The sequence below is a fragment of the Sceloporus undulatus genome, chromosome 1 (assembly GCF_019175285.1).
Source record: "Sceloporus undulatus isolate JIND9_A2432 ecotype Alabama chromosome 1, SceUnd_v1.1, whole genome shotgun sequence".
Lineage (NCBI taxonomy): Eukaryota > Metazoa > Chordata > Lepidosauria > Squamata > Phrynosomatidae > Sceloporus > Sceloporus undulatus.
The window spans coordinates 196,620,438-196,646,954 of record NC_056522.1 but is presented as its reverse complement, the minus strand read 5'-3'; the positions used below and the strand labels follow the sequence as shown (position 1 = coordinate 196,646,954).

General features: G+C 39.8%; 1 protein-coding gene across 2 annotated transcripts in view; it reads left to right on the top strand.

Moving 5' to 3' along the window:
• NAB1 (NGFI-A binding protein 1) overlaps nucleotides 1-23,868 on the top strand; it is a 57,595-nt gene extending 33,727 nt beyond the window's left edge. Inside the window, exons 5-8 of one of the 2 annotated variants that reach the window (XM_042445668.1) lie at nucleotides 7,809-7,925; nucleotides 15,761-15,902; nucleotides 16,462-16,611; nucleotides 18,367-23,868. In XM_042445668.1, the coding sequence (XP_042301602.1) occupies nucleotides 7,809-7,925; nucleotides 15,761-15,902; nucleotides 16,462-16,611; nucleotides 18,367-18,458 (501 nt within the window). In that variant the 3' untranslated portion in view covers nucleotides 18,459-23,868. The remainder of the gene's footprint in view (nucleotides 1-7,808; nucleotides 7,926-15,760; nucleotides 15,903-16,461; nucleotides 16,612-18,366) is intronic. The other variant, XM_042445667.1, reaches the window with a different exon arrangement.
• Nucleotides 23,869-26,517: the final 2,649 nt, after the last annotated feature.

The following is a 26,517-nucleotide window of genomic DNA, read 5'->3' as shown; positions in this document are numbered from 1 at the left end:
TAAATGGGTTCTGCATAAGGGATACAAAGAGAGGGGTGGGGGAAATCACAAATTACATCCAATTACTATTGAAAGCCTTTTGCTTCCCCCACACAACCTCCTCCTTTTGTTGATGGAGTGGGTGGGTAAACTGGGGGAGGAAATCAGAGAGGGAAAGGAGGAGGCGGAAATCCAGTAACATGACAAGCCTTGGAAGTAGAGTGAGTGGGAGAAGGAATGCAGCGAACTCTTGTTAGACTTGGATTTGGAAGTAATTATTAATGAGCCAAACTGTGAGGACTTCAAATGCATTCCAATCCATTTTGTAAAAAGAGCATTTTATTATAGAGAGAAGTTGCCACCTTTCTCTTACACAGCTGCCTTGCTCCCCAGGGTGAGAAGGGCTGGGTTAACTGTGGACTTTGTGTGGGTGTCCCCCTGTTTTGTCATCTCTGAATCAGTGCCACCAGCACCGCATGAAGAAGTGAGCCAGCAAGGCACTGGCAGCAGTTTCCTTGAGGAGTCTGTTCACAAATATTAGCCTGTGTATCAGTGACATGTAAAAAGATTTCTTTTTCAAGTGTAGTGCCGACAGCCAATAGAAGTAAATGTGTGTGTATGTGTGGAGAATGGAGAACTTTGCAGCCTTGCCCTCCTATGGACTAGTGGTACAAAGGTATCATGAAAATGAATGGCAGCCCTTGCAGAGGTGAAAGGGAAACTGATGCAGATTGCCAAGCTTAAAAGGTTCAGTGGGAGTATTGAGACCTAAAGGGAGATCGAATGGGTGTGTGGGTGGGGGGAAAGAGGCTTAGAGTTAATGTCAGGACTGGGTAGGGTGGGAGAAAAGGAAAGCAAGGGTATGTGGCCGCCCACGCCACTACCAGGCAAGGTTGAGAAGAAGAATGTGGGATTTCTTTCTCACTCCCTGAAGATCAAAAGAACAGAAGCACTGCAATCTGGTGTTCATGTAGGAGCAGTGTTGGTGGTGGAGGAGAAGAAAGTGCCTGTGGGACTGGGAACATCTGCTGTAAGAAATTGCTTTAAGACCAGCCAAGTTGCAAGGAAGCAGTGTGAGTGAGTGTGTTTTTATAGAGCAGACCACAAGCAGCAACACAGCAAAAGGAATGTTTGGCTAGCGGAAACTCTGTATCCCCTGCTTACCCCTGTTCCAGTATCTTTCATGTATTTTTATTCCACTTACCATTACAGGAAAACAAAGTGGTTTGTATTCTCCCTCAGTCTCTTTTGGAGAAGGTGAAAGTGTGTTAGTTGTTACTCATAGTTCAGCCCTACAGCAATTGAATTTCTGGGAAATAAGCCAAGGCACCCTTGTGGCCTCCCTTGTGACCTGACCCCTCCACCCCTCCAATCTTGTTGGCCACCCCACCCATACAAATGTTCAGCTGAAAAATGTGTGATTTTCTTTAAGATATTGTTTTGCCACTTCCCCTTCTCAAAGAAGCAGAAAATGGTCCCATAAAATTACCTCCAGGTTAATAAAAATGTTGGCAACATTTTTGTGTGTAGGAAATGGGAAGACCCAGATTTGGGCCTCTGATAGTCACAGCATGGCTACCCCCGACTGAGGTGAAAGGGTGGCTTTTGCATGTTCCCCATTTGACAGGGATGCATAGATAAGTTTTTATATATATATATTGTTTTTAGTAAAGTATATATCTTACCCAAAACTTTTCTATAATATCAAATTATACATATATATTCCTTTTTAACAAAAGTTCTTGCCATATTTCATACCATGTTTTCATATATATTTTAACATTAAAAATTGAATTAATCTATAAATCCCTCCCCCCACCACGGTCTTCTGCTTATCATTTTGGATGAAATATTCTTTACAGCTGTCTTTGTTGTATTTTTCTCCTGTAGGTCTATATTCTCCTTCTATTACCTCCATCTTTTAAAAAAAACATTTTAAACTCTTATTGTTATTTATTCTCCATCCTGTACTTTTTCCTTTATTTCTCTCCGCTTTCTCCAGACCCACCCACCCCCGCATAAGGCAAAACGTGCGTATGTTCGAGCCCCATTTGATATAATGGGGCTCGTGCTTGCCGCATGGGTGCGCACACCATTCTCCAATCTCCCGGCAGCTTCTGTGCAAGCTGGAAGCCACCTATTACGAGCCCACGTATGGCGCAGACTCACTGTATATTATTTTTTGTTTTCTAAGACCTCTCTTTTTGTTGTTGTTGCTGTTGTTGTTGTTAATATTTATGACCATTTTTCTTTATAACAACTCATTAGTGGTTCCCAAATGTCCTCCTCCTCTCTAGTTGACGTATCCTTTAGATATCGAGTTGCCCCTCCAAACTCGCAGATTTGGGATCTGTGACCTCGAAAATCCACGAAAGGGCAACCTCCACTATTTTCAATGGGACACGTGCCCAGTGCATGCACACAGGCATGTGCTCCGTTCAGGCCTATGGGGCTTGAATATGCGCGAGCCTCCGTTTTTGAGAGGGGGGGTCCAGAACAGATCCCCTGTGAAAACAGAGGACCAACTATATAGTTAATCTGTCCATTTCCATTATGCCCAATGTTCTTAATAACCAGTCGTTTACAGTTGGTATCTCTGGATTTTTCCATTGTTTTGCAAACACCTTGCTGTGGTTACCATATACAAAATTATCTTTATATGATTTCTAGATTGTTTTTTTTTTCAATTAGCTTTAATAAAAATAATTCTGGTTCAAACTTTAAATCCAATTTAAATATGTCTTGAATTGTTTGATATATGTCTTTCCAATATTTCTTTCTTTTTTGGCATGTCTACTATATATGATAGAAAGAACTGCCTTTTTTTTCCACATTTCCAACATTTGTCTTCTCCGTTTTTGTGCATTTTACCTAATTTTGATAGTGTTATGTGCCATCTATACAGTATTTTGTAAAAATTTTCTTTTATGTCCATACAGGTTATAAAATGCAGGTCTCTGCCCCATGCTTTCCCCCATTTTTCCAATTGTATGTTGTGGCCTATATTTTGGGACCACTTTATGATTGATGATTTGATAGTTTCTTGTTCTAATTCTAGTTTCAAACAAAATTTATATAATTTTGATATTGTTTCTTTTTCATTTGACATCAGTATTTCATCTAATTCGGTTCTTTGTTTTGTAATTCCAGTTTCTTTAATGTCTTTCTTCATCCTTTCTTTTAGTAGTATATATGGGTAACAATGGCAAGTCCTTTCTTCACCTAATTCTTCTCTTTCCTTTATTTCACGATTCTGTCTTTCCCACTTCAAAATTTCTTTATATGTTAACCATCCTTTTTATCTAAGTTCTGTTCTTTTCAAGAATGATTCATGCGGTGATAATTATTTTGGCAGTTTCCTATATACGGTACTTTCATTTTATATTTTGTCCAAACCCTAATTAATGAGCGCCTTATGATCACTAAATTCTTCCATTCCAGTTTACTGTACCACAATATGCATGCCAGCCATATCTGATATTGAACCCTTTCAGATTTATCAATCTTTCATCTTCAGATTTCATCCAGGTTCTCAACCAGTCAAGGCAGCATGCTTGATAGTAAATTTTGAAGTCTGGTAGTCCGAATCCTCCTCTTTCTTTTACATCTTTTACAGATTTTTCCACTTTATTCTGGACCTTTTTCTTGCCCAGACAAATTTCGTTACACATTTTTTTCCCCATTGGATGAATGCCTTATCATTTAACATTACATGTATATTCTGAAACAAGAACATCAATTTTGGTAGCACATTCATTTTTTATTGCAGCAATTCTTCCCATTAATGTTAAATTCAATTTTGACAATTTTTCCAAATCTTTCTTGCTCTCTTGCCATGTTGCTTTATAATTATTATCAAAGAGCTCTGCATTCTTACTTGTTAAGTAGATTCCTAAATATTTTAATTTTTTCTGAATTGGGATTTTTATTGAATCTTGTAGAGTATTTTGTTCTTTTTTTTCCTTTTGTCATAGTAAATGCCAAAATTTCAGATTTTGTTTTGCTAACTTTCAGTCCTACACACTTTTCAAATTTATTCATAATCTCTTAACAATTTTGCAATATTTTCTTGAGGTTCTTCAATGAAAGTAACCGTATCGTCCACAAAAGATCTCATCTTATATTTTGATCCTCTCATAGATACACCTTTTATGTGGTTTTCTTCTCTCGTTTTATTATTTAATATTTCCAATAGAAGAATAGAATAGAAATGGGATAAGGGACAACCTTATCTTGTTCCTTTTTGGATTTCACACTTTGTTGTCTTTATCCCATTTATTAATATAAATGCTTTCTGCTATTTATAAATTTCCTTTATCCAATTAGTCATACTTTCACCTATTTCAAGCTTCTCCAACAAATTTACCATGAATTTCCACTTTATGTTGTTGAAAGCTTCTTCCGCATCTAGAAATAGCATTGCCACCTTCCTTCCAGGATTTTTGTCATGATATTCTATTATACCCATCATAACTCTCAGATATTGTTTAATCTGTCTGTTAGGTAAGAAGCTACATTGATCTTCCTTAATCCAATCCTTCAATATATTTTTAATCGCTTTGCTAAAACAGATGCAAAAATCTTATAGTCCACATTGAGGAGTGAAATCGGTCTATAATTTTGGGGTTTGTCTTCTTTTGGAATCAACACTGTACTATATTTGATGTTTTCCAAGTGTATGGAATTCTTTCTTGTCTAACTTCATTTAACATTTTCTGCGTTGGGTCGATCATATCTTCCTCAAATGTTTTGTAATGCAGTGTTGTATAGCCATCTGGGCCTGGCACTTTCCCCTTTTTAATTTATTTTATAGCATCTCTTATTTCTTTTTTCTTTTTTAATTTCTTGGTTTAGTGTTTTCCTTTGCTCCTCCAATAAATCCATTTTTCCTACATTTTTAGGTAATGATTTATTTCTTGTTGTTGTGTAGTCCCTTCATTTTTTTTCTTTTAAAAAATCACTATATTGTTTTTCAAAAATCTTAATGATTTTATCTTGCTCCGTATGTAATTTACCTGTATCTTTGATCTCTTGGATCATTCTGAAGGTGCCTTCCAATTCCCCCACCATTAAGGTTGCCAGAATGAAAAATAGAGATGGCATCTGTACTTTAATGGTAGTGCAGAAGGGGTTTCAGCTGGTGCTTCTTGTTAACTGGCACCATGACGAGCAACAGCTGCTGAAACTCCTTCTACACAGCCATTAAAGATGTTGGAGCCCTCTGGCAACCCTACCAACCATACTTAAGTCCATTTCCTTATTTATCACATTTCTGTGTCTCCTCTATTCCACCTTCATGCAATGTAATCCTTAGTTTATGTACTTGTGAGGGTTTTTTTTTTCCATTCTCAAGACTCTTTCTTCACTTGTTCTTCCCTTAGGTCAGTGATGGCGAACCTATGGCACACATGCCAGAGATGTCACTCAGAGCCCTCTCTGTGGGCACACATATTGTTCCCCTAGCACAGAGTTTGCCAGAGTTTCTTACTAGAAAGCCAGAGGGATGTGGCACTTTGCAATAAATAAGTGGGGTCTGGGTTGCAGTTTGGGCACCCAGTCTGTAAAAGGTTCACCATCACTGCCTTAGGTTGTGGTTTCTCACCAAACTGTTCCTTGCCCATTCTCACCCTTTTTGTAAACTACATTTAACCTCTCATTTGGCTCTCTGTCTCCTGTGATCTCTTTCTCAGGCTTTTCTCTGTTATTGTTCTGTATAGCTACTGCTTTGCCTAGAGGTTTTAATCCTATCCAAATATGTTTTATTTTCCCCATTCTCTTCCAAAAGATAGGAGTGCATATAGCCTGATAGCTTGGTTCCCAATTGGGAACATTTTGTGCCTTTACACCAGTTGATGTCAGAGGCTTTCCCACTGCAAACAAAATTGCCTGGATAATACTGTCAATGCCGATATACTTCAGATTTTAATTAGAAAAAGCTAATAGGGTTCAGTGGGCACACAGTGTATGTTTTCAGTTCTAGAAGTTTGGTACTATGAATTTTACTATATTGTTTCTAGCTTCTCTTGTGTTTTCTGTTCAGCCCATATTTTTCTCACTATAATTTTTCGTAATTTACCTGTATTGCCTTTGTATCTCGCCTCCCAGGAAATTTAAGGAAGCACACATAGCAGTTACCCTGGTCAGTCCTGTTATATTCAAAGACATAGCCATGTTAATCTGGAAAATCAGTATGCAAAGGGATCTTGCCGCACCTTTGAGACTCACTGAAAGATAGAAGGTGGTAGCAACTGCTACCAACTTTTATCTTTCAGTGAATCTCAAAGGTGCTGCAAAATCACTTTGCATACAGTGCTGTAACAGTGAGGCACAGAGGTGATACTGGTAGTCTAATAAGATTCACAGCTGAGTAGGTATTCGAACTATTACAGCACCATATTGGCTCTCACTTACAGTGGTGCCTCGGGTTACGAAATTAATTCGTAACGCGGCCGCTTTCGTAACCCGAAAAGCCTTCGTAAGCCGAATTGCCATAGGCGCTAATGGGGAAAAGCCGCGATTCCGTGCGAAAAAGCCGAAAAAAGCACCAAAAGTTTTTTCGTAACCCGAAAAAACATTCGTAACCCGAAACAATAATTCCCTATGGGATTTTTTCGTATCCCGAAAATTTCGTAACCTGGGTATTTCGTATCCCGAGGTACCACTGTACTGTACTTCGTATTTTGTGAAACTATTCTTGTATGCTCACTTGTATTTGCCAGTTGAAATGTAGGCTTCTGAAATGGAGATGATTGTGACTGGGATATTTCAATAAAAGCTTCTTGCCAATGTGGACCCTATAAGTCGTAGAAAGAGAAACTGCTCAATTGCAATTATTCTATTCAGCTTGCTTCCTATCACAGATTTAAGCTACAGTTTGGAATGCAACAATCCTCAAAATTCAAAGAACAACATTGTGATTTGTGAGCTTCATAGTGTTATGCACCACCACTTGTACTTTTGTTGTATTTTTAGTGTTTCTGACACAGAATAAAAGCATAATAGTAGTTTGGGGAAAACTGTTCAATGATATGGGAACATATTTATCTTCTTATTTTCAGTTGTAATATATTAACTTGTGGAAGACAACTCTTAGGAATTTCCAGAACATGAAATTATTTTTTCTTAAAAATAGCTTCTGTAGAACAATTTGCATTTCCAAATTGTTCTGGTCTTCAGAAATCCTTCTCTTGCTGTACAGCTGTTTAATGTTGCAAAGCTATTCCTCTAGCTTCCTCTACAATATGGGGTGGGCAATGTGTGCAAAGCAGGGCTCATGTGGCCCGCAGGACTGTTTTTGTGGTTCCCAGGGACCTTAGGGTGTCAAAAAAATGCAAGAAAGAAAGAAAGAGAACAAGGAAAAGGAAGGAAAAGGGGGGAAAGGAATAAAATAAAAATAAATTCAAAAACTTTTTTTGGCCTCAATTGCCATCTAGGGCATGTGAGGGGCACTTTCTGGAGCCCTCTGGGCTATCTTAGGTTAAAGAGGGACCTTTTTAAAAAGGAAGTAAATAGGATGTGATTTCACTACCTGTTGTTAAAAATGGCCTCTTCTGGGCCTAAAATGACCTAGGAAGACCTAAAAACATGGAGAAAATGCTCCCACACCCTCTAGAGGGGGTTTAAGGGCAGGGCCTTGTTTTGTTTTGTTTTCAGTAGGACATGATGAAAGAAGTTCAGTTCTCCAAAATCACCTGGGAGGCTAATTCCACTCTCCTAGCCTCTCACCATTAGCTGTGGTAGTGGTGATTTAAGAATATTCTCTTATAATTTTTAAAAATATATTTCAGCATATAGTAATGACCCCTTTTCTTCCCTTTGAACATTCACAGGATGGATTTCCTGATTTCCAGGATGCAGTCCAGAGTTTCTATCAGCAGGAATCAGTCAAAATTCAGCAGGCATTGTCAAAAGGGAAGTGTGAAGACTTGGCTGCACTTGGTTCACAGGTAAGTGAACTCCTTGTCCATGTCCATGTCTTCTTCTCATATGTGTTTGTTCCAGGATTCCTGTACTTCTCTCCTTATGGGACATTGTGTCCCAATCCTGCAGTTTTAAGAGGTTCCTATGACCTGGCTATGATGGTCTCACTTTAAATGTAGATGCCCTGATGTTGTTGATGATGATGATTTAAAATCAGCTTTCCTTTGATTCATAGTAGACAAAAGGAGGTTTTAATCTTGGTGTCAAATAGTGTCCAGTCTGAAGCAGGGGAAATGTTTCCGTGCCAGCTGTCTCTTGTTGCATTACATTTGGCAGAAGGGAAATAAAATGGCAGACTTTGGGGCTGCACATTCTAATAAAAAACAAATCAAAGTGTTCTTTTTCAAGTTGATAGTAAGAATAAGTGCTTCTTGATACTGGAGGACTATGCAGACCGATTTGAAGTGCCGGCATGGGGGTGGTGTGGGGAAATGCTGTTTTGACGACGCACAGGCATACATCACCCCATGCCAGCGTCATGCTGCCCGCCCATGTCACGGAGCTCCTTTGGTTCAGTGTTTATATGATGCATGCTGAAAGGCGTGCCGAAAAGTGCCGTCGCAGCAGCAACGGCTCATTTTTGCTGGCTCTAAAAGGAGTGGCATTTTGCCAATTCTTTTAGAGCTGGCAAAGCACCGGAATGGGGCCGCAGCGTGCAGTTGCCATGGCCCTGATCTGGTGCTGAAAGTGGCAGCAGGACGCCACTCTATCGGGGCAATCTGCTTAGCCCCTACGTAAATGATGGATGTTAAAACGGTTGGTAAAGGACATATTAATGTTATGGGCAAATGATGCTGTAGTTTGAATATCCTTCTCATTAAAATAGCTGGTGAAAAGGCGCACTTGGACTGGGTATGCTTTATTTTTGAAAAAATATATAGGCTGACAGGTTTCTTCTAAAAATAATGAAGGCAAGTATTCAAAAACCACCTGGCTGATATCTTGTCCCTCACTTATTTTTCCCTTTGCATATCACAAAATGAACAGCACTCCAGAATTCCACTGACAGTACTTACCATGGCAAATGTTCCATTGGCTCTTTGGTGAAAGTGATGAGTTGAACCCCACCTTTCCCTCCAGCCTACAACAGCCACTTGCCAGGTATTGAGCCTTGGGCTGACTTTAGGTATTTCAGCAGATACCCTTTTGCAGCAGCCAGTTACATGAACATAGGAAATTATGCTGTACTGAGTCAGACCAGTCCACGTACTGTAGTTCAGTATTGTCTATTTAGATTGGGAGTACATATCCGAAGTCTCCAGTGGAAAGCTTTCTTAACCTTTTACCTCTGATTTTTGTTATTTTTTACCCCAAAGGTGATAAACTCGCAGTTGATGAGCCAAGAGAAATCCCCAAGACTACTTTTATGGGATGGAAAGCACTGCTGAAATATCATGAGAAACAACACTGCTAGATTTCAGCAGCAACCAGAAGGAAAAATTAACTGAAAGCAAATGCTTTATATGTAGGGGGCAGGGTAGACTGCCCTGGTGCATCCTGGAGAAGATGAAATTGGCCCCCAGAACCACTAAAGTTGCCCACCCTTCATTTTCACTACTTTAAATATTGTGATGTGAGTCCAACTAACTTTCATAGACCAAGAAAAAGTGTCCTACTTCTGTTTCTTCCCTTTACTCTTGCACCAGGATCAAAGACTAGGGGTGAGTTAAAAATCATAGTTTTTGATTGAACCAGGAAACTGAAGTAGAAAGCAGGAATTCTAGTTCTGGCAAAAAAAGAGCTACTGGAAGAGTAATTGCATAGGCACAGCACTTTTTCTTCAGCTCATAAACAATATGTGACAGAAGGTGCTCTGTCTGAGCCAGCCCTTCCACTTAAGATGATCTCACATATTCAAAGCATGTGCTTCAGCTGCCACATCTGACACCTCTACCATCATCGGTGTAGTTTAAATGGTTAACACAGAATTGTGGCCAGGGAACAAGACTTCTTATAGAGTTACCCTTGCCTCCAGCTGTTAAGTAGGAGGGGAGAACTTAACTCTTAGAGATGTGCTTCAGTCGTCACCACCATCATCACCCTCCTTTTCCTTGGGATACCTTTAATGGGTATGCAGAATGGGGTGGCTATAGGGGTTTTCTCACATCCCTCCCTTCCCTTTTCCTCTGAAGAAATAAAGTAATGAGTAAAAGTGGAATGACCTAGTTCAGTCACAAGCCATTTCTTCCTTCTCCCTGGAGAAGTACAATCCTGTATGTTCAAATGGTCAAAGCACCAGTGAGGATTAACAAAGAGTTCTAAAAATGTATTTAAAAAAAAAAATTAAACCAAAAGATACACTGAAGCTAATAAAACCTTATACAGCTTGGAACACCTTGCCAGGTTCATCTTAAAATTACAAAGCAAGTTGTACATTCAGAACCAATAACCAGCCGAGGAAAGAAATATAAACTTCCCATATACATCTCCCTAGACACCCCCTGTATTCATAACAGATTGTGTCTTGAGTCCTGGCTGATCTGGCTTTTTTAGAGAAAAATAGGGGCCAGGGTCTCAGCAGCCACTGAGCTTCATAATTCCTTAAGGCATGACACCAGCTCCCTCTACCAGCTTACATACACATGCTCTCATAGGTTTCACTCTCTGAAAAGACTGGCCCTTATAGAGCAAAATCCTTTGGTGACTCAGTGCCATAATGTCCTCTTATTCTTTGCATTAACCCTTTGCTCCTTTGTAATTCAGTCACTTGTCTCTTTCCACGCTTGCTGTACATCTTAAAAGAACAGCCCAAGGTTAAGGATAAAGAGAAGGATGCCACCATCACAGAGCTGCCCTTTGGATCTTGATACAAATGCCATCATTATGTGCCCTCGATGGTGCTACTTTAGAAGGACAGCTGTGAAAGAACTGGACAAGATCATAAAGTGTAAAGACAACTCTGAACACTAAAGTGAGGCTAGTCCAGACCATTGTATTTCCCACCACCATGTATGAATGTAAGAGAATGAGAGAGAGAGAGAGACAGTGAAAAAAGCCAATGGGAAGAAAGTAAACTCATTTGAGATGTGGTGCTAGATAAAAAGTACTGAGAATAACATGGATGGCCAAGAAGACAAACAAAAGGGTTCTAGATCAAGTCAGAACTCTTATCTGGAAGCCAAGATGACTAAATTGAGGCTGTCATACTTTGGTCACATTATGAGGAAAAATGAATAGAAAAGACAGTGATGCTAGGAATGGCGGAAGGCAATATTAAGAAAGGAAGACCACATGCCAGATATTTAGACTGGATCAGGAAATGCACAGGCAAGGTCCTGCAGGTCCTGAGCAGAGGAGGACAGGGGAACTTGGAGATGTCTCATCCTCAGGGCTGCCATGAGTCAAAATCAGCTTGAGGGCAGTTAACAACAAACAACTGCAATGGTGATACTTAGGTCACAACTAAATATATTTAATCTCTTTGCTGTTCTGGAAGCCCCTTTAGGATCAAAGAATGGAATATAAACGTGAAATGAATAGGAAACTAAACTGTAAAAATATTATATAACTATTATACCTTCCCTAAAGGCACAGTTTTGAACTACATCTTTTGCAGATGCTAAAAAAAATTCCCATGACAAATGTTTCTCACTGCCTGCAGTAGAAGAGGTCGTGTTGACCTACTGTGGGTGTTCCTTCTCAGGCGATGTTGTTGCAGCTTTACCTTCATGCTGTGTAGGCGACTGAGGATTTTTATTTTGCATGGAGTGGGGTGGATATTCATCCAGTAAAACAAATAAGGTCTGTGGACATTTGCTTTGCAGCATATGTGTATAACTCCTCAGCTGCCCTTTACTTGTCCCATGTTCTGTCCTTTGTCTCTTTGCTGTGTTAAGAAGGCACAAAATCTAGCGACATGAAGATGAATGCACACACTGGCATATGGTAATCACATAATAATCGTACTATAACATTTTTTAGATGTTTAAACATTTCAGGCAAGTAATGTTTGCTGTCTTTCCAACACATTTTGTCACAGATGTAATAATAGGCTCATTTTGCATAGGACAAAGAAACCCTCATAGTAGATCAGTTGATTCTGGCTCCCTGGAATGTATATCCCTATGATGTACAGATTTGCAATAATGTCATTACCACATTCAGGTTTGAGTACAGTTCCCATCTGAATAGATCCACATTTGATATTGTACACAAGGCTGGGCAACAAAAAACATGCAATTAAAAAAAATCAGTGCTTGTACCAAGGATTGGAAACTCTTTCAATTATGTATAAAGCTAAGTTTTAAACTTTTACTGAACATATAATGCTTAGAAATTAGAAACATCTTTCTTATTCCCCATCAGTGTATTTGCTTTTTATTATGTGCCTCATTTCAACCAACAAAAATGTGTCATTTTTCCTCTTATGTTCCCAAATGATGGTCTGTCAGTCATAAAAAACCCTACATTCAGAGTTCAGAATTCTCTTGTCATTGATAATTTATAATGTCCTCTAGCAGGTTGCTGTGCTTTTCTAATTATCTTTCTCTTGTAGTGTAGCAAGCCTTGTGCTTTTCTGTACAAATTCTGCACACTATTATTCTCCACATGTATCCTGTCATCCTACATGTTTTGGAATGGCAGATTGTTAGGATGTAAAAAAAAAATATATGGATAGTGTTTTTCCAAAAATAAAGCTTAAGTGAAATCATCGCATAATGTTTCTGTTGTTTGGGGAGGGGGAAAGCAGATGTTTTTGTTACTCTTGAAAGATTTGTACAGTATTGTATAGAGATAATAGGACTAAAGGAATTTGAATATTCCAAATGGGAGAAGGGTTTTTTGGCCTTTGAGTTAGAAGTCCAATTAAGGAAAGATTTCAGATTGGAGCCAAAACAAAATAGGCAGGGTAGATAGTAATTCTTACAAATTTGAGCATTTTGTGTGATAACAGATATACGAAGCATAGTTTATGCTATGCATGTCCTCTTAAGAATAAATCCCATAGCTTTCTGGACTACAAAACAGAGTTCATTTCCATGCAGCAGTTTTCCTAAATATGTTTTTGTTGTGTGTTTTCAAGTTGTTTCTGACTTATGGTGACCCTAAGGCGGCCCTATCATGGGGTTTTCAGGGGCTCAAAGTATGTGACTTACCAAAGGTTACCCATTGGGTTTCCATGGCCTAGCAGGGAAGCAAACCTTGTTCTCCAGAATCGTAGTCTATTTAAGATAAATAATCTCATGTCTGTGATCACTGTAAATACCTCTTAGTCTACACTTGTCTGGGCCAATATGGCAAGTGGCCAAGGTTCCCTATCTATGATTGCTTTAAGTAAAACACTGACTATACTGTTAATGTGTCATAAACTGCCTCTTCTTCTTTTAGAAAATACACAATTACTGCGCTGTATGATGAAGTGTTTTGCATTTTAAAAGTAATAGTATGTTTAAGAGGATCTTACTTAAGTGGGTACAGAATGTTTCATATCACTTAAAATGATATCTTATGATGGGTACACTTGCTCTGAAATTACTCTTTTGTAAATCTAAGACTAAGACCCAGACTCTAAAAAGTTCACTAAGGCCCTGTATAGACTGGCCTGAAATGCTGGCTTGGGGTTGGAGTCGAGGCATCGCATCCAAGATGATGCATGCCCAGATTCTGTCCCCAGGGCTCCATGATGCTGCGCGCTGCTCCATACGGCACATGGCACCATGGCGATCCTTCAGCGCTGCATTTATATGATGCAGCACTTTGTGCCCTCAAAAGGCTGGATTGGGGCCACAGCATGTGGTTGCTTCATGAAAAGGGGCAGCTGTGGGCGTTCTGTAGAGCCCCTCTGTTAATCCAAGATGGTTTTTCCTTTGTTACCCCTCTGCCATTTTTCGTGTGCATGTGCTTTGTTTCCCACAGTGCTCCATAAGAGCTGCCTGTGATTTCTTAGCAGCCTGGTCTGCTTACTTCTCCCTGTTTCCTATCCAGACCCTTTGTGTCATGTGAGATCCTCTGCACCACATAATCTTCATGTGCTGCTCTGCTAACCAATGGAAATCTGTCATCTTCCAGGTGACAACAGACTACCCTTTTGCTTTGGCAGTTCCCACACTGATGAAAGGCCCTGACCTCCTTGAGAACTAGTACTTTAAAGTGATCTTTCCTGGTTCACCAAGAATGCTTTCTCAAGCACATTAGGGCTAAACACAGTGTGGGAGGAAATACTGTATAGCTTTTAACTAGTGTAGTACTTGATGCTACCTTTATTGTATTTTGAAACACACCTGCTGTATCACCGGTGCTAGTCCTTGATAGGTGCATATTCAGGTGTGTGAATAGAAGAAGGTATGTCATTTTTCGGCTAAAGATTGCTCCCTACTAATATCATCACTACTACAAAAAATACATGTACCACCTTGGGAGTCAAAATTGGGTCTGTTACTCTTTGCTACCTTTCCCCATCTTCAAAGTTTGATGGCAGCTGTTCGTATTGCTGTAGTTTTCTTCAGATCTCTGCATGTTAATCTGATTGTGTTTTTATTATTATTGTTATTGTTATTATTATTATTATTATTTTACATTAATATGTGAATTAATATATATCTCATATTATATGTTTATATATACTGACCATAGCAAGTCTTTTAAAAAAACTTCAGTTATGAGAATATATCTCATTTCCATAACCCAGTCTATTCACCATCTCAATCTAGATATATTCAATATTCCTCAATATTCAACAGATATTACTTCCATTCCTTCTGTTTCAAACTATACTTTAAAAATTGTTGCAGGGTTGAAGGAAGTTCAGCTTTCTAGGTGATATAAGGGGCAGCCAATGAGTACTGTATATAGCTGTGCTTTTTAAAAAGTGGAGAAATAGCCTCCTAATTGACAGAAGAATCACCAAACAGCAGTGTGAGATTGTGGTTGCTGCCAAAATCCGGAAGAATAATTACTTCCTGAAACCAGTTTGAGCAAAACAGATGTATTACTAAACAAATGTTTAAAGGGAACAGACTCTCCAAATGCTGTGCATATCTATGCATAGTCTTAGTTCATTTGGATTAAGACTGAATGGTTACAGGACGGCAGTGTTCCAGCCTCTTAACAAGAATGATGGTCCCAGCTTCTGGCAACTTCATCTGTCCTTCTTTGGAGTTTATCACATGAGGAAAATTGGGGGTTTTAATGGGCATTTTCTGGGGACAGTCATGCAAACGCAGCAAAGATTTTCATACAACATCACGATTAGAGAGGATTTATCCCTGGAAGAACCAGGAATGCTCCAGCAGCAAATCATTCACTGAGAAATCTCGTGAATGATTTGTTGCTGGAGTATTTCTGGTTCTTCCCGGGATAAGTCATCTCGAAGTGTGATGTGTGTGAAAATCTTTGCTGCGATCGTGTGACTGTCCTCGGAAAATGCCTGTTTAAACCCCTAACTTTCCCCTGTGTGATAAACAGAACAGCATGTTGTATTCTTATGATGGGGTTCACCAAATTACAAATAACACGGGGGGAAATGGCCATAAACTGATAAACAACAAAAATAAAATAACCTTATTACATCTTCTTTTCTCTTTTTGTCAAACATTTGTCAAGTTAAAAGTAGCTTGGGTTGTCTATTGTTAATTACTCCTGACTGATTCCTCTCTGCTTTTGGAAATCACCATCATAGTTTTGAACCATCACTGCTAGTTGTCAGTTTTCTCATTCTGTGAGTTGTTTATCCACAGGACTGGCAGGAAACTAGCTTTTTCTGTGTTCTTAGTGTTTAGCATCTCATTGGTATAGAGTAACAGTACTTAGCAGTAATCATATCTTTGCCATGTGCATAAGTCTGTGTTTGGTTTAATTTCAGCCTGAGAAGATGATAGCCAAGCAGATGGAGTTCCTTTGTTCCCAAGCTGGTTTGGAGAGACGTCTTTCCACAGGTTTTTACAGGCAAAACTCAGAAGAACACAGTCCCAACGGATTGGTTCCGGATCTTTCTGACGGTCAAGGTACAGTAGTTTCCAGACATGTATTTGCCATCACATGTGTCTTCTGCAGTGGTTCCCATTTGTGATGCTGATGTAGCTGTAATGTTTACTAAATCATAACAAAACATGCAGTTACTGTGGAAAAAAGAGAGTCTTATGGGGACAAATAAGAGATGGCTGGCCAGTGTTTTAACCATGTAACTATTTTGTGAGGAGAAACTGATCCTCTGAAATCTGTGCTGTGGTTTGATTTAAAATATAATTTAGTGCTATGGTAAATTCCTCCTGTGTGGTTGTTGCTACTCAAGGATACACACACATTCCTGTGTAATTTGAGTAGTTTGCTGGTTCTTTACCATACTCACAATGACTTCTGGATCTAGTGGCTTGGAATTAATGAAGCTACAATGGTGGAAGCCTCATACCTCTCAGGAATATGGGAGCATAGAAAGAGGAGCAGTGCTGCAGGTGCCTGCAAGCTGTTGTTTAAACTAGAGAGCATACCAGTGTGTGTGTGTGTTTCCACATTAATGCAGGTTGTAGCACTGAATTAATATATTTCTCTGCTAATATCTTTTAGGTGAAAGGCCTTTGAATCTCCGCATGTCAGGTCTACCAAATAGACATATGCCACACATTTCGTTAGATGGGGAGCCTCACGTGGTGAAACCTCTTTGTAGTGAGTTGAGTCGACTGTATGCCAGTGGCGAGGCAAAGTCACAATCTTCGGGTAAGGATTTTTTTCTTCTTTGTATAATAAATATGAACTGGACTGTGAAGCTAGGGAACAGACTTCCCTAGCGTGGTGTGTGTCAGTGTAAAACAGGAAGGAAAGGGAAATCACTCCCAACCATCATGTGTGGCATTTTCCCACTTAATGACATTTCTGGCTTGCCCCATACAGTCGGCCCTTGTTATCTGCTGGGGTTTGATTCCAGGATCCCCTGTGGATAAGAAAATCCATGGATGCTCAAGTCCCACTAAATATAATGGCACAGCAAAACAGTGTCCCTTATATAAAATGGAAAATCAAGGCTTCCTATTTGGAATTTGTACTTTTTTAGAACATTTTCAAGCCGTAGATGCTTGATTCGGTGGGTAAAAAATCCGTGGTTAAGGAGGTCCTAGTGTATATTAATTAAGAGATTAAGTTGTACACACTGAAAATCACTTCACCATGATGAGATCCTACATTACAACAGAAATATATGCGAGCACCAATCACATAAAGCACCAGCATGATGAGACTGCCTCACACCCATAATCGCCCAGCTACAATGGTTGATGGTACTATAGGCCACTGAGTCTGCATTTGCATTGCAGAAATAATGTAGCTTGACACTGGCCACATAGCCCGAAAAAACCCCCAAAACTATAGTTTGATACTGTTTGAACTGCCATGGCTCAGTGCTGTGGAATTCTGAGATTTGTAGTTTGTTGTAGTATCAGAACTCTGACAGTGAAGGGGAAATATCACACAAAACTACTGATTCCAGAATTCCATAGCATTGAGCCCTGGCAGTTAAGTAGTGTCAACCTGCATTATTTCCTGAAGAACCAACCAGGATACACTCACCTTATCTGCTTCTTAACATCATCTGCTAAGGTGACCAATGCAATCGCCTTTGTAAATTTTCCAAGCTTTGAGAAGTATCCACATCATCCAACCTGCTCACAAATTATTAGTCTGTTTGCAGAGAAACATTTCAGTTTCTTCCATCTAAGAACTTGTGTGTGATCAACTCCTGGCAGAAATTTCATGGATATTCTAGTCATGTGTCTGAGTGCCTGGCAAGCCATTGAGATCACCACATCCTTTGAAGTAGCCTTTTTCAGTAGTTCAGTATGTGTCTTTCAAGCTGTACACATTATTCATCCACATATGCAGATGAATTATCAAAAATGCCAGAATTAAATTTAAAAAATCAAATATACAAAATAGCCTGCATCCAATTAACACAGGGGTGGACAACTGCATGGGGGCTAAGGGCCAATTTCTCTCATGGATCCTATTGTAGGCTGTGCACACACACACACACACACACCCAAAATCAAATATTTCAGTTTTCTTCACAGAGCTTCTCAAAATGGTAATATAAAATGAAGATGTGTCTTTTTGTGTTGCCATTTTGAGAAGGACTGCAAAGGAAAATGGAGAAATTTCATCTAAAGACCATCTCAAATGGCCACATGAAGTGCATTTGTGTCTGTTCATATTGCCATTTTAAAAGTGACTGCAGAAGAAAATTGGGATATTGGGGATAATAATGGGGTTCTGGGATATTTATAGGGGTAGGGTGGGGGTATTTTTGCACTTGTTCATGCATGGTGTCTTTGTGATTTTAAGGCACAAATTGTCCAAAACTCACACCAAGTTTTTTTTAAAGGGGGGAATCACAAAAGTGGACAAAAGTTGTATTATTAAGATTAATCTAAATTTGGCTCAATAATTCTGTAAAACTAATTATTATTTTTGTTGTTACAGAAGGTCTGGGTATCATGAAAGATTTTCCTCATTCAGCTTTCAGCAGCCTCGAAAGGAAGGTCATAAAGACAGAGCCAGAAGACACAAGATAGCCATGCTTTTTAAATAATTATTTCAGAACACAGCTTCAAACAAGAAACAAAACCAGCCTTAATAACCAGTGTTGCCTCATTGAAATAAGTGATTTCATAGCCAAAGCCTAAGAACCGGAACAGTCATATTGAGCAACTGACATACAAAAAAAATTCAACCTCTTGGACATTGAAACTGCAATGCGAAGTGGGTGCAAATTCTACAGAAAAAAAGTGGCTTCATAATATGAGAAAGGTTCACAAACTAATATTGTGAGCCCTTGTTATTTAAGAATGTATTGTGTATTTGTATAACTTAAAGTAAAAACCTAGGTGTTAGAATGTGTATTAAGTCCAGTAGATGTGGCTGCCATTATTTCTACTTGAAATTTTAATGTCTACTTTAAGTGTAGATATGATAGATATGTGTATGGGTTTGGGTTTTTTAAATCCTTTGTGTGGGGCAGGGAGGGCAGAACGGTGGGGATGGGAGGAGCCCAGTTTGGCTTACTTTAACAACGGGTTATTTTTTAAAAAGCAGAAAATAAGCAATTACATAAAATGTTATAGGGATATAGCATTTGAAAGAGCTGACTGTATTATAACAGGCATTTTAATGCTTCTCAATGTTAAGTCAGTCTGAGAGATTCCAGGAACATACATCTGCAATGTATGTATTTACACTGTATATCTGTCCACTGGTTTAGAGACTGAGGGACAGGAGAAAGAAACACATTTACTGTTTTACACTATATGCTCTGTGAACAGGGGAGGAAAACCTTTTCCATCATAAAGGATTTCTGACGCATCCTTCCAAGAGAAACGGCTGGAATGTTGGCAAGGTTTTGGAACGTTCCTTATTCATTTTTCCTCAGTTGGAATGCTTCAGATAACAGAAGAGGTGGAAAAGCAATGCAAGAAATGTAGACTCTCTGAAAAAACCACTCAAGTGGTACTGAAAAGAAGAATGGGAGGATGGCTATTCTACTGGTAGATGAGTAGGTAACAGCAGCTTTACCAGTCCCTTCAACTATTTGTATGCCATACGCTGCCTATACTGTGGACCGATAACATTTCCTTTCATGAGTAACTGTAACCATATTTTATTTTATGGACAATTTATTTTGTGTGAATGATTTGTTTCTCAAAAGTGCTACTTTGCCTATAACATAATGACTGACTTATAAGAGTCATCTTGGTATTTACCTTTGGGGTATTTCAGTGTTGTGTCTGCATGTTATGCATAATACCACTGTGACATGTGAGTTTACATAATAGCTCCCTCTCCTCAGCATCACTTAAACGGTTGTGTGATGATTGCATTGCTGCAGTTAAGGTTTCAACATCGAGGTTCAACTTTCCCTAGCCCAGCATCCTCCAGATGTGCTGAACTATTCCCATCACTTCGACCTGAGAGTAGTAGGAGCAGCAATCCAGTACAACTGGGGTACCAGGCTTTGGAGGACTGTTCAGTTTGTAAAAATGCTGAATTTGTTCCAAGATTGAGGTGGACCATCTACTTTTCCCCATTGTACAACAGAGCGGTATAATTTTATCACATAGTAATATCATTAATTCATTAATATTAATATCACATTCACATAGTTTCCTGGTAACTAACCATGGACAAGGAGTCAATGACCCACAGGCTGGCACTGGCACTAGAGTACTTTCAGAGGGTCATTTCATACAGCATACTGAAACCTTCCAGGTAATGTGAGGTATCATGTACATACATCAGACTGGGGTCATTGTAATATATGTTTAATAACTGTATCACTTGATTTGTGGAGTAACACTGTCTACTGGAATCACCCATGCACACATTTTTAAAATTCGAAAACCCTTTTTGTTTTGTTTTTTAAAGGAAAAATCTTTTTTTAATTACATTATATCATTTTAGTGCAGTCAGATGTGTTCAAAGGACACATCTGCAACTTAGTGGATCAGAACAAAAGTGATGGATGTGTAGTTTAAAGTGGCTCATTTTACTGTTTTGTGAACTAGCAACAGAAGCATGTTTCCTTATTCCCAAAGGTTACAAGTAGTACTGCTTCATATCGAAGCAGTTTCACAAGACTGGAGAGTCAGTCAGTACAGGCAAAGAAAGCACACATTGCTCTCCATAGCACTGAACATCTTGGTCTAAAAAAGTCCAGTGTAATGTAGTGTAAATTTAAATCTGTAGTAAAGATCTATTTTTTATATTTTCACTTGTAAATGACCTGACTCAGCTGTGTTGTAGGTTTTCAATTTCTGTTTGTTTCAACAGTCCAGCAAACCATTTCAGGCCCAATAAGCAAGCTTTTCCTTTCCTTTGTTTTTTTAAAGTTTGCAGGATGTCTCACATGAGCATTTTAATTTTTTTAAAAAAAACAGTAAGCTGAAGCAACTAATGATACTGTTTCCTATTAATCTCACCTACCTATTTATCTCCTAGACGTATCATACTGTTGACATAAGAGCTGACTCAAACACACAAAAGGGGTTGAAGTAGAGTCCTTCACCCAAGTAGGTTGCCTCAGAAAACACCATGGAGAAGGGATTATTTGAAAGTCCTATCCCTCCAGTTTTTCCTCAGGAAGAAGTATTTTCTAGACTTGTAACTTGGACTTATTCCCAGTGGATTTATCTTAACAAATACAGAGAGACTACACTTTTCCTCTCCTGCAGTTTAGGGTTGTCTGGAACAATTATCACACACCCTTCAGAATAAGACTGCAAGAACCATGTCTTTTTTTTTTTCAGAGCCACAAATCTTGTTTGCCTTTTAGGAGATTATCAGACCAGGGCAGGATGGGGACAGGAGTGAAGTGGATCACTCTCCCGTCTTTCTCCCATCCTTATCGCAATTGTGCGAAAGACAGTTACATGTCACGCTTATCCTGTCAGTGTCCCATCAATGAAGTGGAATTGTCCTGTCATTTTGTATTAACGAAAATCCCGTTAATACAAAATGATAGAAGAATTCCATTTCACTGATGGGTCAGTAGCAGGATAAGCACAATGCTGTATGAAAGTCTTACTGAGATCGCGTGTTAAGGACTGGAAAATGACGGGACAAAGACGCCCTTTTCCCCATATGATAATCTCCTCAGTCTTAATAGATAAGCCTCTTTCTAGAATACTGACCACTGAAATTTTCAAGTTGCAATCAATGCTGTGCTGAAAATTTATTCCAGATTTTTAAACCATTCTTATTCAACTTGATAGAAGAGAATTTTCTTTTATAAAAAGAAAGTTTGGAAGGAACGGAGAGGGGGTCTCATTTGGAGAAATGCTCATGAGTGGGGTTCAGGGATATTGAGCTTACTGTACCTGTGGCCAAGGAATGTGTGTGAATGTCCTATCTTTTATTGCAGTCTCTCTGGCAGCATCGCACTCTTCAGTTAAAGCCCAAGGGAAGACACCATGTATGTAATACTTTGAAAAGCCCCATGGGCAATAAGTGCAAGCAGCTAGGGAAACTGCAGAGTGCTAAGGAAATAGGCAACAGAAAGAAAAGCATACACAAAGCATAATTAGAGAGACAGCAGAAATAGACAAGCACTTTACAGGATTTTTTCCACCATATAGGGAAGGGATGGGCAACTATGTACATGCCAGGGACCAAGTTTTACTCCCCAGGACCCTCCTTGCAGGCCACATCCCCTGTGCCAAAATGCCTCAGTTTTTCTTTAGATAGGACATTGTATCTCTATCGCCATTTTGACAGGGACTACAATGAAATTAGGTATTTTGAGTAAGAGTGGTTTTGTCCATTTTCAGAAATGGGGTGATGGTGGCTCTGGTATGGATTTGAGGTGAAAATTGCACTTTTTATTGAAAAAATATATATATGAGGAGTTGTGGGCATTAGTGGGTGTCCTTAGGAGCTGCAAATCTAGGGTTTTGCAAACTATATTTTACCCATATGTGATTTGTAGGCTCCTTCCCACTATCATCATCCACATAAAGTCCTAGAGCAATACTAAGTATGGGCATTGTGAATACAAAGTAAAAAGTGGAGTCAGCAGACAAGGAAAAAAATCTTTATGAATTGGAAAAGAGGCTTCGTTATAGCTGCTGCTAGTAGTGAATTTCACCAAGAGGCCTTGGGTGCATTAACATTGTTGAAATAATGCAGTTTGACACCGCTTTAACTGACATGGCTCCATCCTACAGAATCTTGGGGTGTGTAGTTTTCTGGGGCACCATCACTCTTGGGTAGAGAAAGCTAAACACCTTGTAAAACTACAAATCTCATGATTCTATAGGCTGGAGATACCACACATGGGCTGCGCAGATGGAAAGGAAAATCCAGGTTGCCTCCAGAGTTTCTTAAATCTGAAGGATCACTACTGTCCACATGGCCCACTCCCACAATGATCTTATGGGCAGTCCACACCATATGGCAGCAAGCCATGCCACTCGCTTCCCCCCCCCCCGCCTCTCCCTAATGTATGCACACCATTACATGAACAAACTGCATGTGATGGTCTATTTACCTCCCTTGTTCCATCCAGCTGCCATCCCATTGGATGCCCTGTGTGACTAGACACTACCCATACACTGCATTAGTGCTCCCAGTGACACATTGGCAAAATACAATAATGGATGACCCTCATACATGCTCCCTTACCCCCTTCACCCCATGGCCTCCTGTTGGATTGTTTAGTAGTTTATGGTTTTTATTACCTCTGTTGCATTATTGGCAACCTGCCATAATTGTCATAATTTTGCTTCATGGGTTGTGTGATGGTTTGATGGTGTGGTGGCTCAATGGTGCAGCTGCTCACTTATGTGCCTCTATGTGACTGCTGTGTCTCACTGGGCCCAGGGCATATGCTTCAGACTGCTTCTATATGCTATCTGAGCTTTTCCACATTTCCACGCTCATGTTGTGCCAGTTATATGCTGGTGTGATAATGCACACTTCCACATTGGCACAGAGCAAACGGGGATTATTTTGCTTTGGTTTTTAGCCCCAGAACAGGACTTTGTTCTGATTTCCTCCCATTTGAGCCTCATGAGTCGTATAAATAGTAAGGCTCAGGTCGGGTTGAAACTCATTTTTGTCAGTGTGGACAACCTCACAGTGGTGTCAAACTGCATTTTTTCTACATTGTAGATGCACCTCTTGTTGGAGAATTTCTATTTTTTCCTCTACTCGGCTCACAGAAATTAGTGAAGCTATCCTCACCTCTTCTGGCCCAATTCTCTCCCCAGAAATAAGAGTGGGGAGTTTTGAGAAATTGTTTCTGCACAGCTATATTGTCAATAAAACACAAATGTCTGGTCAATAGCCTTTTCTAGAGAAGGTGAAGATAATCAGGCTAGATGTTAACTGCAACAGGGTTATTTTGACCAAAGTGTGATCTTTGTCTGTATTTGTATCCTTGTCTGTCTGCATTTGTGTGCCTTGATGGTTACAAAATAAAAGTCATATTGGCAAAGGGCTTTTTCCTTGTTGTTTTTTTAAGTGAAACAAACAAATAAAAAAGAGAGGAAAATGGGAGCTGGTTCTCTCACAGATGTCATAGAAATGGCCACCTTTGTTTCACCTAGTAATCCAATTTTGTATACCATTTTGTGGAGACTGCTGAATTCTAGGACTTTTAAGACTGAAGAAGATGAAGGTATTTGGCAGTTATGGATTCCTATGTCAGGTCTGACACATTTCTCCCCATATTATCTGCTCTGATTTAAACATAACAGACTAGCCCCACAAGGGAGGAACACAAACTTTTAACCTGGTTCCTACAATAAATTTGAAGACAATATCTAAAAGACTCGATGGCAACAACAACAAAAGAAACATGACTTGCTTTGTGTGTGTGAACTTTTTTGCCTGCTTGAATTGTTCCTTTGCCTTACACCAACCTCTGATACTCTGATGCAAATTACTGAAAACCAGTGGTAAGAGATCCCTAGAGAGATCCATTGCTACATTACTTTAGTCCTCTCTAATGAATATGTATTGCTACGTTACTTTAGTCCTCTCCAATGAATATATATTGCACTGCTGTAAATTACTATTCAGTTTTATTTATATAGTCAAACAGTGATTCCATAACTGAGGGGGCCATTCAGTCTACCTTTTAGCCTGAATCCCAAACCAGTTTAGAAGTGGGAAGTTTCCACTGGTGCCAGTTTTTACACTTCAGGATTGGTGTTTTGCACACCACATCTGGGGCAAATCCCCCTCAAAGGTGGGTTTTCTGAAACCCCCCCCCCCCCCCCCCCCCGTTTCTTTTGAGAAAACCTGCTTCTTCCAGGGTGACTGCAAATGTGAACTTGCCCCTGGTCATGATCGGATCAAGTTCAGGGGGAGGGATAAAGGTCAGAGGGTGGGCAGTGGGCAGAACCTGCCTCCCCTCTCACACCGATTGCTTTGCAAGCAGTATTTTATTTAAGATTATTTTTTGTGTGTGTATGACAGACTATGCAAATATTACTAGGTAAAAACAGCACTATCTTTGCTGCTACCTTCAGAGCTGCGTTTGCAAAGCCTTAACTGAATTCAGAAGCTCTACTGTCCCTCTTTTCATTGCATGAAACCATCTTGGGTCCCACAAGAGATAGGCTGGGTGGGTATATATATTAGGAGGGAGAGACAAGAAGGAGAGGGAGACGGAGATGGAGAAGAAGAACGACAGCTTGTATGACTGCCTTTCCACTCAACGTTTTTCTGTACCTCCATGCCAGGGCTGCATCTCATATATAATGATTGATACTTGGGTACAGGTGTCCAGGTTATAAAATGCATGGATATTCCATCCGCTACAGAGAATGCATTCAGGAAAATGACTTGCTTTGGGTTTTTTTTAAAAACAAAACAACAAATGGCAATGGGGGCCCAGATCTCCTCTCAACCCACACATGTATCTAGAAGGGGAAAGCAGTAGTTTATCCCCGTCTGAGTCCACCTTCTTGAGAGTCAGACCTACCATTATGCAGAGTGAATGATTGCTGTAGCAGCAGATGATGTTAGGTGGTGGCAAGATGAAGGTGAAACTGTGTGCCAGACAATCTGCACTGAACCCCCTAAACTAGCTGGCCTTTTGCTTTCCAATACAGGGGAAGGCTCAGTCTCAGTTGCCACTGTTTCTCACTGTTGATAATGATTCAGCAGACAATCCAATTATTTTGAAAAGGAAGAGAGGGTAACTCATATTTTCACCTATGGCAACAAAATTATTGGTCTTATCTAATGCAGTACATCAAATGTACATGTATTTAGTACTTGAGTACTAACAAAAAGTTGGTCCTGCGTAGATTCATATTTGTATTTTCCAAGTAAATTGAAAATACCAGTAGCTGTCCAACACTTGTTTTCCCCTTGTTGCACTGAAGAAGGCACTGAAGTTGTCAGGCTCACAAGGCAGGCTGTGGAGAGGTGTGAAAGAAAGTCACTGGGAAGAATTTCAGTTTGTATTAGCACTGCAAATACTGATGAAAGGGCAAGGGACAATCAAACCAAATAGAGGATAAAGTGTTATATAGCATAGATATGCAGGCCACTCTATAATATTTAATAATGGCTGAAATCCTGTTGGGGATTTGTTGTTGTTGTTGTTGCTGCTGCTGCTGCTGTTCTTGTCGTGTGCCTTCAAGTCAATTCCGACCTATGGCAAGCCTAAGGTAAACCTATCACAGTGTTTTCTTGGCAAGATATGTTCAGAGGAGATTTGCCATTGCCTTCCCCTGAGGCTGAGAACATGCAACTTGCCCAAAGTCACACAGTGGGTTTCATGGCTGAGCGGGGAATCAAACTCTGGTCTCCAGAGTCATAGCCCAACACTCAAACCATTATGCCATGCTTGAGTTGTAGTTACAGCGCTAAGCTATGATGCCCGTCTCGAATCCTTCAATCCTCATGTACCAGGCAGCAGCCACTGCAATCAACTGGGGGGGTAGGTGGTTCTGTTCCCTTGTTGCTTGTTAAACTGCTGGTTGATGTTCCCACCTTCTCCAGCGAGGCATCTGTAGTGTGACAGGCAGAAGCAGGATCCCACTGCAATTCCTCTTGCACCAAGAGATTGCTTGGTGTGGACATCAGCCATCTGCTTCCTGATTAACAGTGCAACAGAGCCCTGTT